The 19,801-nt window shown below is 52.7% G+C and overlaps 1 protein-coding gene across 1 annotated transcript; it reads left to right on the top strand.

Moving 5' to 3' along the window:
- The first annotated feature begins 361 nt into the window (after positions 1–361).
- Positions 362–6,320, top strand: LOC149357842 (uncharacterized). Its single transcript, XM_089577977.1, has 2 exons — positions 362–451; positions 5,602–6,320. The coding sequence occupies exon 2, from the start codon at positions 5,603–5,605 to the stop codon at positions 6,206–6,208; it is 606 nt and encodes a 201-aa protein (XP_089434103.1). The 5' UTR covers positions 362–451; position 5,602; the 3' UTR covers positions 6,209–6,320.
- Positions 6,321–19,801: the final 13,481 nt, after the last annotated feature.

Here is a 19,801-nt window from a genome sequence, read left to right as displayed (position 1 = left end):
AGAGGCCTCCCAATGTATTGATGTTCGAGAGAAGGAATTTAAAATCATATTGCAATCCCGAGACTGAGGAATTTTCAGCATTAAAAAAAAGTTGGCTTAAATTAAATGCCTCCTACAAGCGCCTCAGGCAAAGACAGCCACTGCGGCTAGAACGCCACCCACCGCGTCCGAGGCTTCAACCAATGACGCGAGGGAAGCAGGCGCCCTAATAGCAACTAAGACACCGCTTCCTACAAAGTGTAGGGTCTGCTCGCGGGCATGTCAAATCTCGCGCCGCTCACCGCAGTAGTCTCGGACCCCTTCTTCCCGAGTGGTGGGGCGGGGGGAGAGAGGCTGGGAGAAAGCCTTTATAAGGCGAGACCGGAGAGGCTCGCGGCCTCTTGCTCTTGGACCAGCCCTGCCGAAAGGACCACCTGACCCAGCTGCCACGACGACGACCGGCCCCCCTGATGTGAGAATAAACCCTTTGTACAAAGTCCTGCCTCGAGTGACTGCCTGTGCGCCCCCGCGCAGAGGAATTGCCCACAAATAATGGCGCCCAGCGTGCGGCTTTAATTAACACCTTGTGGACGATTTCTCTGCCGATTTTGGGACGTGCAGCCAGACTCGTGGCAGGCCCTCTTTGTTCGGGGCCACGCCGGACCGATAGGGTTAAGGAGCGGGTCAGGCGGAATGTTCGCGGGGTAGCGACTTGTGTAGTGTTGTAAATTTGTTGGGGGTTTTGTGTTATTTATGTAGTTTTCGGGCGTTTTGTGTTGTGTATTTCCGCGTGTTTGTAGATAGATTGGTGTGTATGTGAATGTTCTTGTTGCCATGAGCAGTTAGCCGGTGCGGCCGGACAGTTAGCGCGAACTATGCCTCCCAGAAAGGATGTTTCAGCCACGGCTTTGGATGGCGGGGCAGCCGGTAGTGAGATGGCCGACGCGGCGGCCGTAATAGGGGAGGTGACTGAGATGTTTGCCGCATTAGCCCGTCAGCTCGGTTCGGTGGCTGGCGCCAACCAGGCCGCAGCATCGGTAGCAACGGCGACAGCATCGCGCCCGCGGATAAATATGGAGGTCCCCTCCTTTTCCGGGTACACGGACGCGAAATCAGTCCACGAGTTTTTGCAACAACTCGAGGACTACCAGACGGCTCTGGGCGCCCCAGATGACGTAATGCTAGGGCAGGTCCTGCCTGTAGCACTCGTCGAGAGCGCGGCGCGATGGAGGCGCTGCCAGCCGACTTTCCAGTCGCTGGCGGACTTCAAAGACCGTTTCCGCGCCGAGTTCTTGCCGCCTGATTATGAGCGCCGGATGCTGGATGAGCTCGCGTTGCGCACCCAACACCCAGAGGAAAGCCTCCTCGAGTACGTACGCGCAATGCAAGAGCTGTACAAGAGGGCAGACCCGACGGCAACCGACCGAGATCAGGTTGCGCGTGTGATCAGGCAGTGCCATCCACGCTTCAAGCCGTATCTGCGGGGCCGCAGTTTTACAAACCTCGAGGCCCTAGCGCAGGAGGCCAAGACCGTGCAGGCGGATTTACTCGCCGAACTGCGCTACCGGCCGCCCCCCAGGCCGGCCGAATCGCTAGAACCGGGATGCGCATGGGATGGAGGCCGAGAATGCGCGATGAGGGCTCGGCGCGCCGAGGTAATGGCCGTGGAAAATCAGGCGGAACCCCCTGTTGTCCCTCGTGCGCTTGACCCGTACGCATTCGAGCAGCGGCGTCGTGCCGGTCTCACAGGCCACGCGCGGAGCGAGCGTAGGGAATGCGCGGAGAAAGGGGAGAGCCGTCCCCAACCGCTTCGTGGAACGAGGGGTCCTCCGTCCACGCGGCGGGTGAATGACCGGCTTTGCTGGAATTGCAACCAGCCCGGCCACGTGGCACGCGAATGCCAAGCTAGGCGTATGCAGGGAAACGCCAGGCGCTGGCGGTGATGTCTGGTGGCAGCGGCCTTTCACCGTCAGCGGGAGAATTTCATGGTTGTCAAGGCGCTAGTCAGGAAAAGAACTCCCGCGCCGGCGACGGGGAGGCCTTTGTCCCGCTCGCCTGTAGAGCTCAGGGAGTCGTTCCGCGCTCAAGCCCTTTTATGCTAGTGCAGTTAGCGGGTCGATGCTACTCTGCACTCGTAGACACGGGCTCAACGCTGTCACTGGTCGGTGACGAGGTGTACGAGGCCTGCCGGATAGGTAACATCCGTGTCAGACCGGCCGAAACCCCGTTAAGCTTAGCAGCTGGGGCGGCAAGGGCAAAGGGAGCAGTGCGTCTTACGATGCGCTTTGACGGCAGAAAGCGGAGACATCGCTTCGTCTATCTGCCTGGCTTGTCGATACCAGTAATTCTGGGAAAGGATTTTCTCTCGAGCGAAGGCATTGTGCTCGACATGGGGGAGAATGGCTATCGTTACAGCCAGCTCGCCCCCCTCATTCCCTTCGAAAGCGCATCCTTGCCCGGCTGTCCTGCACAAAAGGTGGTTGTCCACACCTGTGCGACAGAAAGGCAGGTGAGCTCCCTCGAGATGCTGAGAGACGGTGGCCCGTTAGAAGCGATTATTGCGTCTTTCTCAGGACCCAGTAGTCAGCGCCGAAGGCTCGCGGAAACTTTACTCCCGTTTTCGGATTGCTTCACGGAGAAACCGGGCAGAACCGACCTGCTTCAGCACGAGATTCAGACGGGTGATACGCGCCCTTTCAGGTGTAACCCGAGGCCGTTAAGTGCGCATAAGAGGCAGCTTCTCGACTGTGTCCTTGACGAGATGATTGATACCGGTGCGGTGAGACCCTCACAAAGTCCCTGGGCGTCACCAGTGGTTCTAGCGCCGAAGAAAGATGGATCGGTCAGGCTGTGTGTTGATTATCGTAAGCTCAACTCACTGACGCCTACGGTTGCGTACCCTTTTCAGTCGATCGAGGCTGTGATGTACGCGTTAGGGAACGCGAGGTTCTTCACAGTCCTAGATGCAAGCAGAGGGTACCTGCAGATTGAGGTGGCCGAAGGTGACATTGAGAAAACCGCATTCACCTGCCACCGCGGGCTCTTCGAATTTACTCGACTCCCGTTTGGTTTGTCTAACGCCCCGAGCACGTTCATGCGACTGATGGACATCGTGCTGGGCGATGCAAGGTTCAACTACGCCATGGCGTACCTCGACGACGTTGTGATATTCTCACAGTCGTTCGAGGAGCACCTCATTCACCTGAATTCCGTTCTCGATAGAATGAGACGTGCCGGTCTAACCATAAATCCAAAGAAAGTGCAGTTGGCATCGAAGAGAGTGAACCTCTTGGGCTTTGTCGTGGATGATGGCACACTGAGACCGAATGATGACAAACTGCAGGCAATTCTGAACTACCCCTGCCCCATGGATGTGAAAAGCTTGCAGAGGTTTTTGGGGATGGTTGCGTTCTACAGGCAATTCATCCCGCGCTGTTCGGAGCTTGCAAGGCCGCTGAACCTGCTGTTGCGTAAAGGCTCGAAGTGGGTCTGGGGCAAGGAACAGAGTGACGCATTTGTTGCCTTGGCTCGCGCGATAGCGAATACCGCTAGTCTGCGCCTCCCCGACCTGAACAAGCAGTTTGTCTTGCAGACAGACGCTAGTGACTACGGTGTTGGAGCTGTTTTGTTGCAGGAACACGAGGGCAAACTGCGCCCTGTCGCGTTCGCTAGTCGCACGCTCACATCGGCGGAGCGGAATTACTCCGTGACCGAAAAGGAATGCCTGGCGATCATGTTCGCATTGTCCAAGTTCGACATGTACCTAGACGGAGCGGTCTTCACCGTGCAGACAGATCATCAGGCATTGTCTTGGTTAAAGAGGCTCAAGAACCCCGCAGGCAGACTCGCGAGATGGGCGCTGACGTTGCAACGTTACGCGTACGCCATCGAGTACCGCCGGGGCAGCTTGAACAAGGTGGCCGATGCTTTATCGCGCGCACCATGGAATGCTGGCGGAAGCGCTTCAGAGGCGCAGCCCAGCTTTGTAAAAAGCGGCGTCACCGCTGTTGGAGAGGAAGAGAGGGCGGACGGGAGTGTCGCGCCGTGTTTGGAGAGAGAGGAGACGGACAAAGGTCCCGCACGGTGCTGTGACGGAAGAGAAACACAGCAGCTCGTGGCGGCGACCGCTCGCCTGCCTAGGAGCGAGGCAGAAAGAAATCTGTCTTGGGGAGTAGCGGTCAGTAGAGAAGAGCTGATCGAGGCCCAGAAAGCAGACGGTCTTTGCCAGCGGGTGCTGAAAGAGCTTGCGAGCAGCGCAGCTTGCACCGGGAACGCTGAGGGCAAGTACGACGCGTATCTGCTGGGCGATGATGGCTTGCTGCTCCGCTACATCCCCCAACTTGACGAGGAAGCGGCGATAGCATCCCCTTTCCGAGTCGTGGTCCCGAGAAGGTTGCGGAAACGGTTCCTGCAGTACTTCCATGACTCAGCGCTGGCAGGCCATGGCAGCGGCAGTAAGACTTACGACAAGTTATGCCGTGTCGCGACCTGGCCAGGCATGAGAAAGGATGTGCTGGGATACGCCCGTACCTGCCCGGTATGCCAGGTAGCCAAGCCGCGGGCGGGCAAGCCCGCTGGCATGATGAAGGCGGTAGTTAGCAACTACCCGTGGCAAGTGGTCGCGTGCGATATCATGGGACCCCTCCCTCGGTCCGCACGCGGAAACCAATTCATCCTGGTAATAACGGACCACTATTCCAAGTGGGTTGAGGTTTTCCCCCTTAGGAAGCTTGTGTCGGAACGAATTTGGGAAAAACTGTTGGAGACTTTCACTCGTTTCGGTTTCCCTTCCGACCTGATTACAGACAATGCTTCGTATTTCACAAGCAAAGTCTTTGTGGACTCTTGTCGGGCGCTTCAAATCCGCCACAGGAGAACGAGTCCCTACCACGCTCAGAGCAACATAACCGAGCGGGTGAATCGAAATCTGAAGAGCATGCTGGTCGCGACGACCGAGCAGCACAGAGATTGGGACGCGCGGCTGTCCGAACTGGCGTTCGCTACAAGGACAACCGTGAACAGGTCAGTGGGTATTACACCCGCTTACTTGAATTTTGGGAGAGAGATCGCTTTTCCGCTAGAGAATGCCCTACTCGACGCGGCGGGGCCTGCGCCCCCTCCGCTTTCGCAGTACGCGGCAAGGCTCCGGGAGCGCCTGGAGGCAGCGCAGCGAGCAGCCCGCGAAAACCTCGATGTGGCGCGCATGGAGCAGGCGGATCAGTACAACAAAGGTCGCCGTCACGTCGTTTTCAACACGGGCGACTTAGTACTCAAGAGAACGCACCCACTTAGTAACGCAGCGCGCGGTTTCGCCGCGTCGCTAGCGCACAAGTGGGCTGGGCCGTACGAAGTTACGGCACGGACTTCGCCGCTCACCTACCAGTTGCGGTTGTTGACAAACGGCGAAACCGCCGGTCCGGTGCATGTCGCTGATTTGAAGGCTTTCCACCTTCGCAAGGACGATGGCTGCGAAGCGGTGGAAAATCAGCGCGATGCGGCGATCTCACCCCCGGGAGGACGAGCAGGTAGCGGTGCGGTTCACAACCCACGCTACAACCTGAGGACCAGGTAGCACCCGTGTCTCTCGATCAATTATCACTCGCAGTGCTCTCGCCCTCTCAGTATGTCTTCTAGGAAGCTCCAGCGGACCGACGCCCGTGGCTCGGACTCCAGAAGGCAAGGCAGACCACCGTCGAACGGTGGCCGCCATCAAGGCGCGCCACCCGGCTGGCGGCAGGAGCCGCGCGAGTGGCGCAGGTTCCACGGCCGCGGTGGCCCCCACCGCCCGCCAAACCACATGCCTAACCACTGGAGAGCACCTCCCAGTGGTGCAGGCCAACGCAAGAGGGCCAGAGACGACCAGGCGCAGGGCCCCCCTCAGCACCCAGCCGGCGCTTCGGCCGCCGAGCAGCCGCAACCCAAGCGGCCCAGGGTCCTGCGGCACGTGGCCACCTGGACCACGGTCGCCAACGGAGCGGCCATCTCTTACTGCGCGCGGTCCAGGTGGCGGGACCAGGCGCAGCCCCTTCGCGGCGGAAAAGCTCTTGGCGGCTGCAGCGCCTTCCCCCGCTGCGCCACTGCAGAGGGGCAGCCCGGAGGAGGCGGCCCTCCGCATCCTCCAGTCCAGCCGCCCAGACCTGCTGTCCCCGGCGGCCGAGGAGCTTTGGAGGGCGCTGCCGGCAGGGCCCCCAGCGGAGCCAGGCGCCTCGCTCCCCCAGGCGGCTCGTGAGGAGCCCGTCCAGCCAGCGGTGAGCGGCCCCCCGGCGAGCACCCCTCCCCCCTGCGACGACTCTATGGACCCGGACCCGGAGGTCGTCGAACGCCTACTGGCGGACCCCGGGACGGACGTTTGGGGGGGGGGGAGATGTAGGGTCTGCTCGCGGGCAAGTCAAATCTCGCGCCGCTCACCGCAGTAGTCTCGGACCCCTTCTTCCCGAGTGGTGGGGCGGGGGGAGAGTGGCTGGGAGAAAGCCTTTATAAGGCGAGACCGGAGAGGCTCGCGGCCTCTTGCTCTTGGACCAGCCCTGCCGAAAGGACCACCTGACCCAGCTGCCACGACGACGACCGGCCCCCCTGATGTGAGAATAAACCCTTTGTACAAAGTCCTGCCTCGAGTGACTGCCTGTGCGCCCCCGCGCAGAGGAATTGCCCACAAAAGGAAGGCGAGGAATCCAAAAAGAAAGGCCGAGGCGTCGGGTGTTGACACCCCGCAGCCATTCAAAGCACCTACAAAACTCAGAGCAGACATCAATGCTCTGTCAGAGAGAACTGCCGCTATATCAATAGAAGAAGCAACTTTACAAGGCTTCATTACCCCCAAATTAGCAGAGATGGCCGTTCGCTGTACAACACTAGACGGACAAGTATCCCAAATAGCCACCTGCATGCAGCAAATAATGGATAGACTAACTATCGAGGTCCGCCTACTCCGTCACGACGCCACAACCGTCTGCTACCCAATATTACTCCACGCCAAAAATTTGAAATTTGGCAATGCAACTGGAAAGGCTTCCGCCGAAAGTGGGCCCAATCCCAGCTCCATGTCCAACAAACACCACCTGCTACAACCCCAGAGTTCAATGCATTGCAACCAGCTACCGCCAGGCCTACACTGCCAGGCTATAAAGCATATCTTCCACCCCATTATGACACTAGTAACGCAGCCCGCTCCTTCACAGCCTCGCTCGTGCATACAAACATCACCGCGATTCAGCATTTTACAAACTAATCGGAAGATTACGCCGTACTTGAGACAGTACTAACGCAAAAAACAGACAAAAAATTCTACCCTTAATGTATATAACCCGCCCAGAAACAAAAGCAGTCGACTCCCACAGTTGTTGATAAAATAAATAAAGGTGGCTGCTAGAGCTCAACTAATAATTGTGGGACACTTAACTCTATAGACCCAGCATTGAGATATACCAAAGCAACTCCGGAAGGGAACCTGCTCTGGCAAACCATACAATCATTAGGGCACGCATGGGTAACAGTTGTGAGTGTAGACACATCTCCAGACTTATCCCTCTCTAATAACCTCAAGGACGCAAATTGAGTCAACACCGGGCAAAATCTTGGTAGTGAGCACCTCATCCTTAGCATCACGATCCCCACGACAATACTCACAAACAAATTTAAAGAAATACAAACCACGGATTGGGACACGTTCAGGGATCTTTGCAACAATACAGCTCCTGAGATAATTAACCTTAGCGACCAGGTTAGCGGTTACCTCCCTGAATGAGGATGTCAGCTCCACTAGCGCTGTGTTTCCAGTTGAGAAAGCGGAGCAGATTGCAGACCCAAGCTTTTACACCTATAGGAACCACAAAAAGGCCTCCAACAACGCTGGAAGAATGAAAAACACAACAAGCGACTCCGCAAAATGATCACGGAAATCGAGTGGTAAATCGAAGAGAATACACTTACACTCTAAACACAACAACGGACCCAAATATGTGAAAGCATGAACGTACAGCTCGAAAGAAAGAAGACATGGAATCTTCTAAGCACCTCCTTGAACCAGTACAAACAAGTCCCGTACAACACAGTCAGCTGTATAGGCCCATACATAAATATGAGGGTACAATTATAGGCCTAATCAAAGAGCTAGTAGAATGCTATTTAAACACGGATGATGGTACCATACAACCAGGCTACCGGAGGACTCCTAATTCAAGTTTAGACGGAGACGTCACAGACGCAGAGGTCTAGTACACGAATTGAAAAACAGCGGACGCCTGCGGCAGGACCAGATAAAGTAACAAATATGATTCTCAGGAACTTAGACGCAATGTCGATCGCGGTGGTTAGAGACCTTATGAACATATACTGGCATGCAGGCAACATACCACAAGAGTGGAAACATGCGAAAATCACTTTTATTCCTAAAGCGGGCAAGAAACTCAGCACTGAGAATCTGCACCCCTTTTCATTAACACCATGCCTAGGCAAACTAATGAAGCATGCCATCCTCAACAGGTTCCATAACTATGCGGTTGACATGAGCCTCCTACCAGAAACAATGTTAAGACTCAGGGCCCAACTGTGTGACCAGGACATACTCTTGCAGCTTAACAAGGACATGATCGAAGCTGACGAGGAAACAGCAACAAAAGCAATATTAGGCTTAGACCTTATTAAAGCTTTCGACAACGTCACCAACAAAGCCATTTTAACAACCCTGTCAGAAATCAACCCCGGAGAAAGGACGTACAACAACACCCGATCCTTCCTCACTAACAGAACATCAGCGGTAATGGTCGGAACAGTAGAGTCTGCCCTAATCACAATAGCAACCAAAAGAACACCATAAGGCTCCATCCTGTCCGCCTTCCTTTTTAACCTCCCCCTCATCAAGATTGCCCCCAAATTGGCACAAATACGAGGCCTACATCACGTCCTATGCAGATGGCATGACTCTTTGGGTAACCAAAGGATGCCAAGGTTGCATACAAGAGACACTGTAAGAAGCAGTGGACATCATTGAGGCATGCGCATGGGAATCCGGCCTCACTTCTGCAGAGCAAATATCTCAATTATTTGTAATAAGACCATTGAAGAGGCAGGAGAACTACAGCTTCAAACCCTCCCCCCCCCCTGCCGCAAATAAACGTCAATGCCAATGCACGATCCGTCAGAGAGGTACAAACCATGAGAATACTGGGGCTGTATTTACAGACTAATGGAAAGAATAACGACGCACTCACCAAGCTAGAAAGCATGGTAGAAGCGACTGCACGATTAATCGGTCGCATAGCTAATCGAAGACAAGGGGTGAGGAAAAGATTGTTATGCCGACTAGTGCAGGCCTTTGCGCTAAGCAGGATACTCTATGCCACCCCTTATCTCAAATTCGCGAAAGCAGAAAATGATTAATGGGATAACACGATACGGCAAACCTACAAAGCCGCCTTAGGACTCCCGCTGAATGCCTCAGCCGAAAGGTTTACGAAGCTAGAAATACGCAACAACTACAATGAACTAAAAGAAGCCAATTTAATGGCTCAAACGTCGACATTAGCCCATTCTAGAACTGGCTGGAGAACACTAACCAGGCTTGCAATTAACTTTCAGCCTATAGATCAAGACGCTAAAGTAGACTTGCCCCGCGACTATAGGGCAGCCCCACTAATCGAAGCACTTCGCAAAAACATGCACTCCTTACACCATGAGGGGAGAAGACAAGCACGAGCCAAATCCTTACATAATAAATACAGACAGTGCGTTAGAACAATTTGCGTAGAGGCGGCAAAATATAAAAATACGAATGCCTATGCAATTGTGGCTGTGAACGAGAATGGTAACCACATCGTCTCGGCAACAATCAAAACGATATCCTCTGAAATGGCAGAAGCGGCAGCCATAGCCCTCGCCCTAGTGCATACCCAAGACAGCATCATTCTCAGCGGCTCCAAAATGGCTAGCAATAACTTCGGAAAAGGGGCGAATTACAAACACCTTCCTAGTATATCCATAACGCCACCAAATCCTCACGAAGTCCACCGCGGTGGCCCAGTGGTTATGGCGCTCGGCTGCTGACCCCAAAGACGCGGGTACGACGCAGCCGCGGCGGTCGAATTTCGATCGAGGCGAAATCCTAGAAGCCCGTGTACTGTGCGTTGTCAGCGCACGTTAAATAACTCGAGGTGGTCGAAATTTCCGGAGTTCTTCACTACGGAGTCCCGCATAGCCTATGGCGCTTTCGGACTTTAAACCCCCATAAACTATAAACTATAAATTCTCGCCAAATTATTCCGAACTGATATTGGTCCCAACCCATTCACGGAATCCGGGAAACGAGGCGGCCCACAAAAATCCCGAGATTTCGTCAACGGGGCAGTGGATGAGTCTGGCTTCCTGAATTTCAAAAAGAACCCCATGATCGCATATCATGATCCCATCAATAATTTTAAACTAGAAAGGAGAACTTTCCCCCCTCCGCACAAAAGCCTGGCTAAAGAACACGAGGTTACGCGGCAGCGTCTACAGAGGATATCGATACGCACTCCATCAATCCTCGCGCACACTCCTCTATACAAACCGAACTGTAAACACTGCGGCCAACGATCCAACGACGGTGTTATCCTATGGGATTGTGAAATAGAGCCACCTGCGGGTGATCTAGTTGCCAGAACGGAGTAAGCATGTGCAGGTTGGTAATTCATTGCAACACAGTAACCATAGCGCGGGAAGAATGCAGGACAAAAAAGAGGCAGGACAAGCACTAACTTTCAACAAAGCGGTTTTTTTGCAGACCGGGAGCGTATATACACAGCTGATACAACCAATAGAAAGATGAAAAGACAACACAAAAAAATGCCACATGCCGTCATGTCATAAAATCGAGTTCTTAACTTGATAATGCCACATACGACCTGCTGACGCTTCCATCTCCTACCCGTGCTATCTCACGCACTTCCTTGATTTTTCTAGTCAAGTCGGTACGGTGCCGCTACAAAACGATTGCCTTATCGAACAGGGGTTGGCAAGGTGGTTCTGCGTCACATTTTTGCAATTGGCCGTCAGATGGCCGTCTGTGGTGATATTTCTAACATTACTGATTTTCTTCTAGGAGGCGCACATCAAAACACCTGCCCGTTTCCCATATGTAGAGCCTACCACATGAAAGTGGAATTTTGTATACCAATCCTTTCCTGCAAGGAACGTGCTCATTTCTGTGCTTAATTCTGCACTGAGGTTTGCACGTTGCGGTAAGGCAGCTCTTTTCGGACACACTCAACAGCTTTTTGGGTGCGCTGCCGCGGTGGTTCAGTGGTTATGGTGCTCGGCTGCTCACCCGAAAGACGCGGGTTTGATCCCGGCCGCGGCGGTTGAATTTCTTTGGAGGAGAAATCTAAAGGCCCGTGTACTGTGCGATGTCAGTGCACATTAAAGATCCCCAGGTGATCGAAATTTTTGTAGCGCTCCACTAAGGCGTCTTTCATAGCCTCGGTCGCTTTGGGACGTTAAACCCCATAAACCAATCAACCAACCAGCTTTTTAGGTGCCGTGAATACTACTTTTACGCCAGAACGCTGCCCTACCTTCCTTAAACAGTGAGAGACCTTATGCAGGTAGGAAATCACGGCTACCTTTTTTTTTTTTTTTCTTCCATTGCCCTTGTCTCTTCCGCTGTCTGTTCGTCGCTCGTTTGTGACACAACTTCCCTTCTGCGATGCAGGCCTTCGGCGACTGAAACAATGATATGTTTGGAATAACTCGCCGCCTCCAAACGTTCTACCTACTTTGTACACTTTCTTCCACAGCATGTTCGCATAACTTACAGAGAGCGCTCGACAAAAAGGAAAGAACAATGCTTCTCTTTACCAACTTTGAGTGTGCAGAGCTGAACGGTAAAGGAGGCTTGTTGGCTCTAGGCTCACACATCCAGCAGGCATGATCATGGTTGAAACGCAGCCACAGATCTAAAAACCTAACGCCTGACTGCTCGGGCAACTCATGAGTAAACTCTAGGGACCTGAAGCATTCATTAAAACAGTCTAAAATATGCTGTACTTTACGGTCAGTGAAAACAGGTCCACCTAAACAATGCAAAAATTATCAACGTACCTAAAATTTTCGAAATTCTAAGCACATCTAGCCGCTCAAAACGAGCCTTGTCACAATGAGCTAAAAACAGATCGCTTAAAATCTGTGCAATACACGAAGCTATGCAAACACCCTTCTTTTACAGGTAAAAGTTATTGTCCAAGGCAACATACGTTGACGTCAAAAACAACGATACAAACACTAAAAACTCGCCGTACTCATGTCACCGGTGTTCTGAAAATCGACGGCACCACACTGATCAATTGCAGCCTCGATGCAGGACAGCAGACCACCATGCGGCAATGAATAAAACCAGTCTTTGATATCTACAGACAAAGCTGTGATATATTTGTAGTCAGTAGATCTGAAATAGTCAATAACCGCACAATAATTTTTAATCAAGAACGGGTGAACCACAATAACCAATTTCAGGTCCCTTGCAAAAACTTCGCGGCGCACTTCTGCCACGTACCTGACTTAGAAATGATTACGCGAGAAGGGCATTCGACTTTGTGTGTCTTAGCAGAAAAAAAACATGTCCAGAACGTTAATGTCACTGCTGTCTGCTTGCTTCAGAACGTTGATCTGGTTGAGCTGCTCACACAACTTCTTCGCTCCAGACTTGATCTTCCACGCAGTCTTAAAGCAACTCCACGGGTTTCACTGAATAAGGTCAAGTCGCGAGCAAAAAAGTTGTGTGAGCATCAAAACATGATTAAAGTTCTGAAGCAAGTAGACGCCAGTGACATTGATGTTCTGGATATGTTCTTTTCTGCTAAGACACAAAAGTATAATACCCTTTTCGCTTCATCGTTTCTAAGTCAGGTTCATCGCAGAAGTGCGTCTAAAATTGCTTAGCGCGGTTGACCCTTTCTTGACTAAAGACTCTTCTGCATTTATTGACTATTTCACATCTACTCACCAGGCAGTGCAGCTCCTGCCCCTTCCTACTATTAATCAGCCACAGAAACTACTACCTCTGGCCTTTCCTCCATGGACACTCTCTCCTCTAAAGGTGAAGAAGTCTGTTCCAGGTGTGAATGCAAAGAACCGCATGCCACAGGCAGCGCTTCTGCAAGCTACTCTCGCCTACTTAATCGAAGAATATACGCTGCACGCCCATATCTTCACCGATGGTTCAACTATTAAAGAAACCTCTTCTTGTGGCCTTTATGTGCCCTCAACAGGCCATGCCCTTTCTTACCGGCTGCAGCGGAGGACATCCTCTACGACAGCTGCGCTTCACGGCATTAAAGAAGCTGTTTCTTACGTCCTGCGCCGAACCGCCGGCAGTTGGGTTATCTTCACCGATTCAAAAGCATCTCTGCAGATCCTGGCCAACCTGCTGAAGAAAACGAATCACCAGCCAGTTTCCCTGGACATCGGGTATATACATCATTTAGCTATTGCCGCAAGCCACTGCATAACATTTCAGTGGGTACCTGCTCACTGTGGCATTCTCGCTAATGAAAAAGCAGATGAAGCGGCCCGTAAGGGCCATCGAAATGAGAGATACATTCGAACTTTTTTCACGAAATCTGATGCGTCCCAAATGGCTCAAAGTTTTGCTTACGAAGAAACATATCGGCTTTGGAGTTTGCAGACACATCAGTACCAATTTCTTCACTCAATCGACCCACATCTTAGATCAAGACTGTCACCCAGAATTCCTCGACTACTGGACACACTTTATCACCGATTTCGTCTGAATGCTGCATATACAAATGGCTTGCGATACCGTTTTGGACAAATGACAGTCCGCATTGTGACAACTGTCCCTCGATAGAAACGGTGCAACATATCCTGCTTGAGTGCCCTGCGTATGCTAACGAGCGTGCGTACTATGAACATTGCATGCAGAAGCTCTGCCCAGTGCCCCTAACAATGGACAAAGCTTGAGGTCTCTTAGCCTGCTTCAGGCAACAGAGCCTTGCAATTAACTTTCTTTTTACATATTTAAAGGACATTGGACATCTCGATAAGCTCTAAATTCACTTGCACGTTTCCTTCATGCATTCTTCATGCAGTGAACTTCGTCAGCCCATTTGTCGGACTATGCACTCCATCATTACATCAATACTCGGCATTGCATCCTTAGTACCCATTTCATGGCCGCATTTTATCTTCTTTTTTTTTCTTTTACCTCTTCCACGCTGCTCTCCTTCTTTCTTTATCTCCCAAATTCCCCTCCCTACGCAGAGTAGCACGCCAGCGATATTGAAACGCCGGATAAATTCTCTGTATTTCATTAAAGAGTCTCTCTCCCTCTCTCTCTCTCTCTCTCTCACCAGAAATATATTACAGTTTTGTCTGTTGATATCAAAGATTTGTTTTATTCATTACCGCATGGTGGTCTGCTGTCCTGCGTGGAGGCTGCAATCCGCCTTTTTCACGACGCGACTGCGCATGCGCCCATCCACTGGCGGCGGTGTCGCGAAACATACTGGAAGTGTAAACAAACCGGCTTCCTACGCGCCGAGTGCTTTGCTGCAGCCGTCGGGCGTTCAGCACGACGCATTTGGCGATGCCTACGACATGTGTTGCATACGGCTGCAATGCCCAATATGTAAAGGGAGAGGAAATCCAGGGGCGGGCGAATTTCCTCTCCCTTTACATATTGGGCATTGCAGCCGTATGCAACACATGTCGTAGGCATCGCCAAATGCGTCGTGCTGAACGCCCGACGGCTGCAGCAAAGCACTCGCCGCGTAGGAAGCCGGTTTGTTCCTCTCTCGGGTTCACTTTCCTTTCACTGGCAGGTGACAGCCGAAACTCTTCTAAGTGACCACTTTCTCATCCACATCACCGCCTCTCTTTCCCACATCCCTCGATGTCATCCGGTTATTCACACTGACTGGCATGCTTTTCGCACTAATCTCGCCTCCGACTCCTTTCCATCCTACGACGACTGGACGTCGCGCATCTCTGCAGCGCTCACGTCCAGTAGCCGTCGCGTTCGCTCTCGTTACCCAATCCAAGACCCAGATCCTCACCTTCTCCGTTTATGGCGTCGCCGTCAACGCTCCTTTCGCTCCCAACCACACAATGCCCAACTTTCCTCCCGGATCACTGCTCTGCGGGCCGAGATCGTCGCCCACTGCGCCTCCCTCGAGCACTCTCGTTGGAGTGCTCTTTGTGATGGCCTTGATTCTTCTTCTTTGCACTCGCGATCCGCATGGTCTCTCTTTAAATCCCTCCTTGGCACTAAGCCTGCCCTTGCTCCCATTCTAGCTAAAGCCCTCACTCAGGGGACTCCCTCCGAAGTTTTTGATCAACTCGCCTCTCTCTACCTCCCGCCCCCTCTGGCACCCTCCTACCCGGTGTACTCAGGTGGACCTAACCCCGATCTGGACCAGTGCTTCACTCTCCGGGAGCTCGAATCTGCTCTGGCTGCTAATGCTACACGCTCGGCTCCCGGTGAGGATGCCATTACATACACCACACTCCGCAACCTTCCTGACTGCGCCAAAGAATTCCTCCTTCAAACCTACAACGAGGCCTGCAGAGCGGCTGCTTGCCGAGCTCCTGGACATCCTCCCTTATTTCTATGAATCCAAAGCCGGGCAAACCTCCCTTCCCTCTCTCTCTAACCTCCGCCCAATCTCCCTGACGTCGTGCGTTGGTAAGACCCTTGAGCGAATGGCTCTGACTCGCCTCTCTGATTTTCTTGAGGCATGGGAGTTCTTCCCCCATTCTCTCATTGGCTTCCGACGCCGCGTCTGTGCACAGGACATGTTTCTGATTCTCCAGCAAACGTTTCTGTCCCCTACACCCACTCAAATTTACGCACTTGTGGCCGTCGATGTTCGCAAGGCCTTTGACGGTGTTTGCCACGATCACATCCTTTCTCAACTCGCCTCTTTAGATTGTGGCTCCCGCATGTACTCCTATATCCGCTCATTCCTCACTAAACGTGTGGCTCGCTTTCGAGTAGATACCCACTTGTCTAACCCACACCACCTCACCCTTGGCACTCCTCAAGGTGCTGTTCTCTCTCCTACCCTTTTCAATCTCGCTATGGCCCCTCTCGCCTCCCAGCTAGCTGAAATTCCCGACCTGCATCATATATTTTACGCCGATGACATCACATTATGGTGTTCATCTGGCTCTCCCGGTCACGTACAGGACACCCTGCAACGTGGCCTAGATCTCATCGACTCCTTTCTCACCACCGCTGGCCTCTCTCCTGCTCCTGAGAAATCCGAGCTTCTCCTTCTCAACCATTCCTCCTACCAGCGCTCACACAACCACTTCGTCTCTCTCCACCTTTCTGGCTCTCCTATTCCTGTCGTCACACAGTGCAAAGTTCTTGGCTTCCCTTTGCATGCGGCTAAGAATGTGCAAGCCCTCCACCGCGCTGTCACCACCTGCCACTCTGTAACTCACCTCCTGCGGCGCGTGGTCACTCGACGCTCAGGTCTCCACGAGGCTCACGCGTGCCGAGTTGCCCACGCGCTGGCCCTCAACAAGGTCTTGTACTTTGCACCCTACGCTTCCTTCACTCAGACTCAACTTAACGCTCTCGAGACTGCCCTTGTGGGCCTCTACAAGGCAGCTCTCAACCTCCCTATCACTACCTCTACCACTAAGCTCTTTGCCACAGGCCTCTTCCATCCTCTTCGTTCTCTTCTCAGTCTCCATCGTGACTCGCAGCTTGCCCGGCTTTCCCTTACCCGTCAGGGTCAGTGGTTATTGACTCAAGCGGGTATCTCGCTCATTCCAATCTCCCCGTTTACCTCTCCTATTCCCACCCCCTTCCCAATCTTCGTATCCTTCCCCTCCCGACCAACATGTCCCCCGTCCTGCACGCCGGACGTCGTCATGCGGCCGCACAGCACCATTCCCCTCTCTTTGATACCCAGGGTGTAGCTTACACGGATGCCTCTTTCGTGGCTCCTCGAGGTCCCTGTGACTACGCCCTGTACCATCCACACCTCCCTGCTCCTGAAACCCACACCAGCGGGCCGTATCTACACCCTCCAGACGCACTGTCCCTCGAGGTTCTCGCCATTGCGCATGCCCTCCAGTCATTTTCCCTCCTTCCCTCTCCCCAAGAGTACACAGTCTATTCAGACTCACAAGCCGCTATACACCACATACAGAAACGCACCCTGACCCCTTCTCTCCAACAGGAGGTCGAACGAGCGGTCTCCGCACTGCAGCCTTCCATCGTTTTCCTCCGCTGGGTCCCTGGGCATTCACGGATTGACGGCAATGAGCTGGCCCATCAGCTCGCCCGCGACACACTTTTCCGGGCACCGTTGATCCCCTGGCCCAAGCCCTCGGAGGGCGGTGGGAGACTCACTCTTCGCCGCACCATAAAAGAGGTCTACCTTGAGCTCCGCCTCGACAAACGCCTTTACCCTCCCCCTCATCCATCACTCACGCTGCCGGAGTCTCGCCTTCTTCGGCACATTCAGATGAATGCAGTTATCACCCCGTCCCGCCTCTTCCTCTATCGCTATCGATCGGACCCTTCCTGTCCCAACTGCCCCTGTATCTATGCGGACCTGGCCCATTGCCTCTTCTATTGCCCGGCTGCTCAGCAGTCGGGTTCCTTCCCCCCACCCTCTCTATCCATCACCACCTGGCTCGACTGGCTTGGCGCTGAAGGGGAAGAAGAACAGCGGCTTCTGGTCGCCCAGGCGGTCGAAATGCTCGGCCTATAAATTTTGGTCGAATAAAAGACTTTTACTACTACTACTACTATGTAAAGGGAAGCAAAGTCGGATTTTATCGCTTTCCGAACGCTTCCCGGGACCGCCTTCGACGCGAAGCGTGGATAAAAGGAGTTCGCCGGCTCGACGATCGTGGCCGGCCTTGGGCACCGTCTAGCACGTCAAGACTGGGCGGGAATCACTTTTTGACAGGTACGGACGAGGTACCGTGGTTAAATGCGTGCGCAGTCTACAGTATCACGAAATCTTTTATTCATGGGCAGGAAGGCCTCGGATGTCACCGCGGCACCCAGACTTCCGGTCGCTGATCTCAAGATCGCGGTTTCGATGCACACCACGACAGCCGCGTTTCAGTGGAGGCGAAATACAAAAGCACTAGTGTGCTGTGTATGTCAATGCACGTGAAATAAGTCCAAGTCGCATATATTAATACCGAGCCCTCCACTGAAGCGTTCCACACAGCCCATGTGTCAGACGTTCAAGTCCACGTATAATACCATGGCGTGCGCTCATCGCAGGAAACATTTTCAAGAAACACGCAAAGGTGCACTGCAGCGGTAGCCTCACACGCTTCCAGTTCGTCACCAAAAATGGCTTTAGGTTTGTATCCTGGTAGGGCAGAAAGTGAATCGGATATATTTAAGTTATCTCAATACGTTTTGCAGTGCGTATATACATACGGATCCCTATGGACGGGCGGATGGTGGAATGGAAGAAAACATAGAGGACACACGAGGCAAAAATGTGGCCATTTCATCTGTTCCTACATTAAAACACTGCAAACTGGAATCGCACACAAGCAAGCACATACGAGTTTGCACATTCAATATCTCGGCAGTATGCAGATCAGCCTCCATGCAACTAAGCTGCGGCACGATTTTATAAAGCTAAACAGCACTAGCACCAATAAATGCGAAATGATTGTGGATATTTCATTCAACATTACGTTCCGAATGTAGCCTTCATCTTTGAAGCGGCGGCCCTTGCTTAGCTGTATCGCATGCCGGATGATCGGAGATACTGAAGAATTTGCTCTTCAGTGGGCACAGCAGCCTGCCTCGGACTTCGCACCCCGCCATCAGTCAGCCCAGAAATTCTCCAGATACCAGGTGCTGCCCAGGACACGCCATCGTCGACAGATTCCAACAAATAGTGCTCCGCAACGGCACTCAGTCCGGCCGGGTTGGGCGCGCAGTACCCTTCCAGTGAGCTTCGAGCGTTGTACGCGAGGTGGCAGCACAGGAAAATGAAAGAGGCCGATTGATGAGTGTGGTGCCGTCGATTTCCATAACGCCTGCTGCATGAGTAACGCGAGTTTTTAGTTCTTTTGTCTTTGTACTTCCCGTCAACGTATGTTGCCTTGGACAATAACTTTTCCCTGCAAAAGAAGGATGTTTGCAGAGGATCGTATATTGCTCCGATTTCAAGCCATCTGTTTTTAACTCAATCTGACAAGATTCTTTTTCAGCGGCTAGATGATCTTAGGATTTAAAAAATTTTCAGGAACGCGGAAACCTCAGTGGGAATTAAGCACAGAAATTCCCACGTTCCTTGTAGGGAAGGAGTGGTATAAAAGATTCCATTTTCTTGCGGTAGGCACTACATAGGGCAAACGGGCAGGTGTTTGAATGTGCGCCTCGTAGAGCACAGTAATAAAGTCGGAAATATTCCCACAGAAGGCCATCTGGCGGCCCATTGCAAAAAGTATGGCGCAGCTCCACCTTGCCATTCCCTTTTTGATAAGACCGTCGTTTTGTATCGGCACCATAACGACTTGATTAGAGAAATCAAGGAAGCGTGTGAGATAGCACGGGCAGGCGATCAATGCGTGAGCAGGCCTTGTTTTAGTTGTGTATATATGCTCTTGGTCTGCAATAAATCTGCTTTGTTGAAAGTTAGTTCTTCTCCTGTCCCGTCTTTGTCCTGCGTTCTTCCCGCGCTACGATTACTGTGTTACGATCTAGTTACCCCTTCTTCTCGCGAGCGGTGGGAGACCGTGCTGGCTAGCTCTGACCCGAGAACGCTGGCTCTGGCGATGAAGTGGGCTTACAAAGTCGTCTAAGGCTATGTACTCTCGACCACTTAACGCGACC

Source organism: Amblyomma mixtum, chromosome 3 (genome assembly GCF_055824585.1).
Source record: "Amblyomma mixtum isolate Tamu chromosome 3, ASM5582458v1, whole genome shotgun sequence".
NCBI lineage: Eukaryota > Metazoa > Arthropoda > Arachnida > Ixodida > Ixodidae > Amblyomma > Amblyomma mixtum.
The sequence above is the reverse complement of the archived record's forward strand: the minus strand, read 5'-3'. Positions and strand labels throughout refer to the sequence as shown.

Bases quoted from the DNA above. Each gene is read 5' to 3' on its own strand.
- LOC149357842 (XM_089577977.1), top strand. From the start codon at position 5,603: ATGTCTTCTAGGAAGCTCCAGCGGACCGACGCCCGTGGCTCGGACTCC.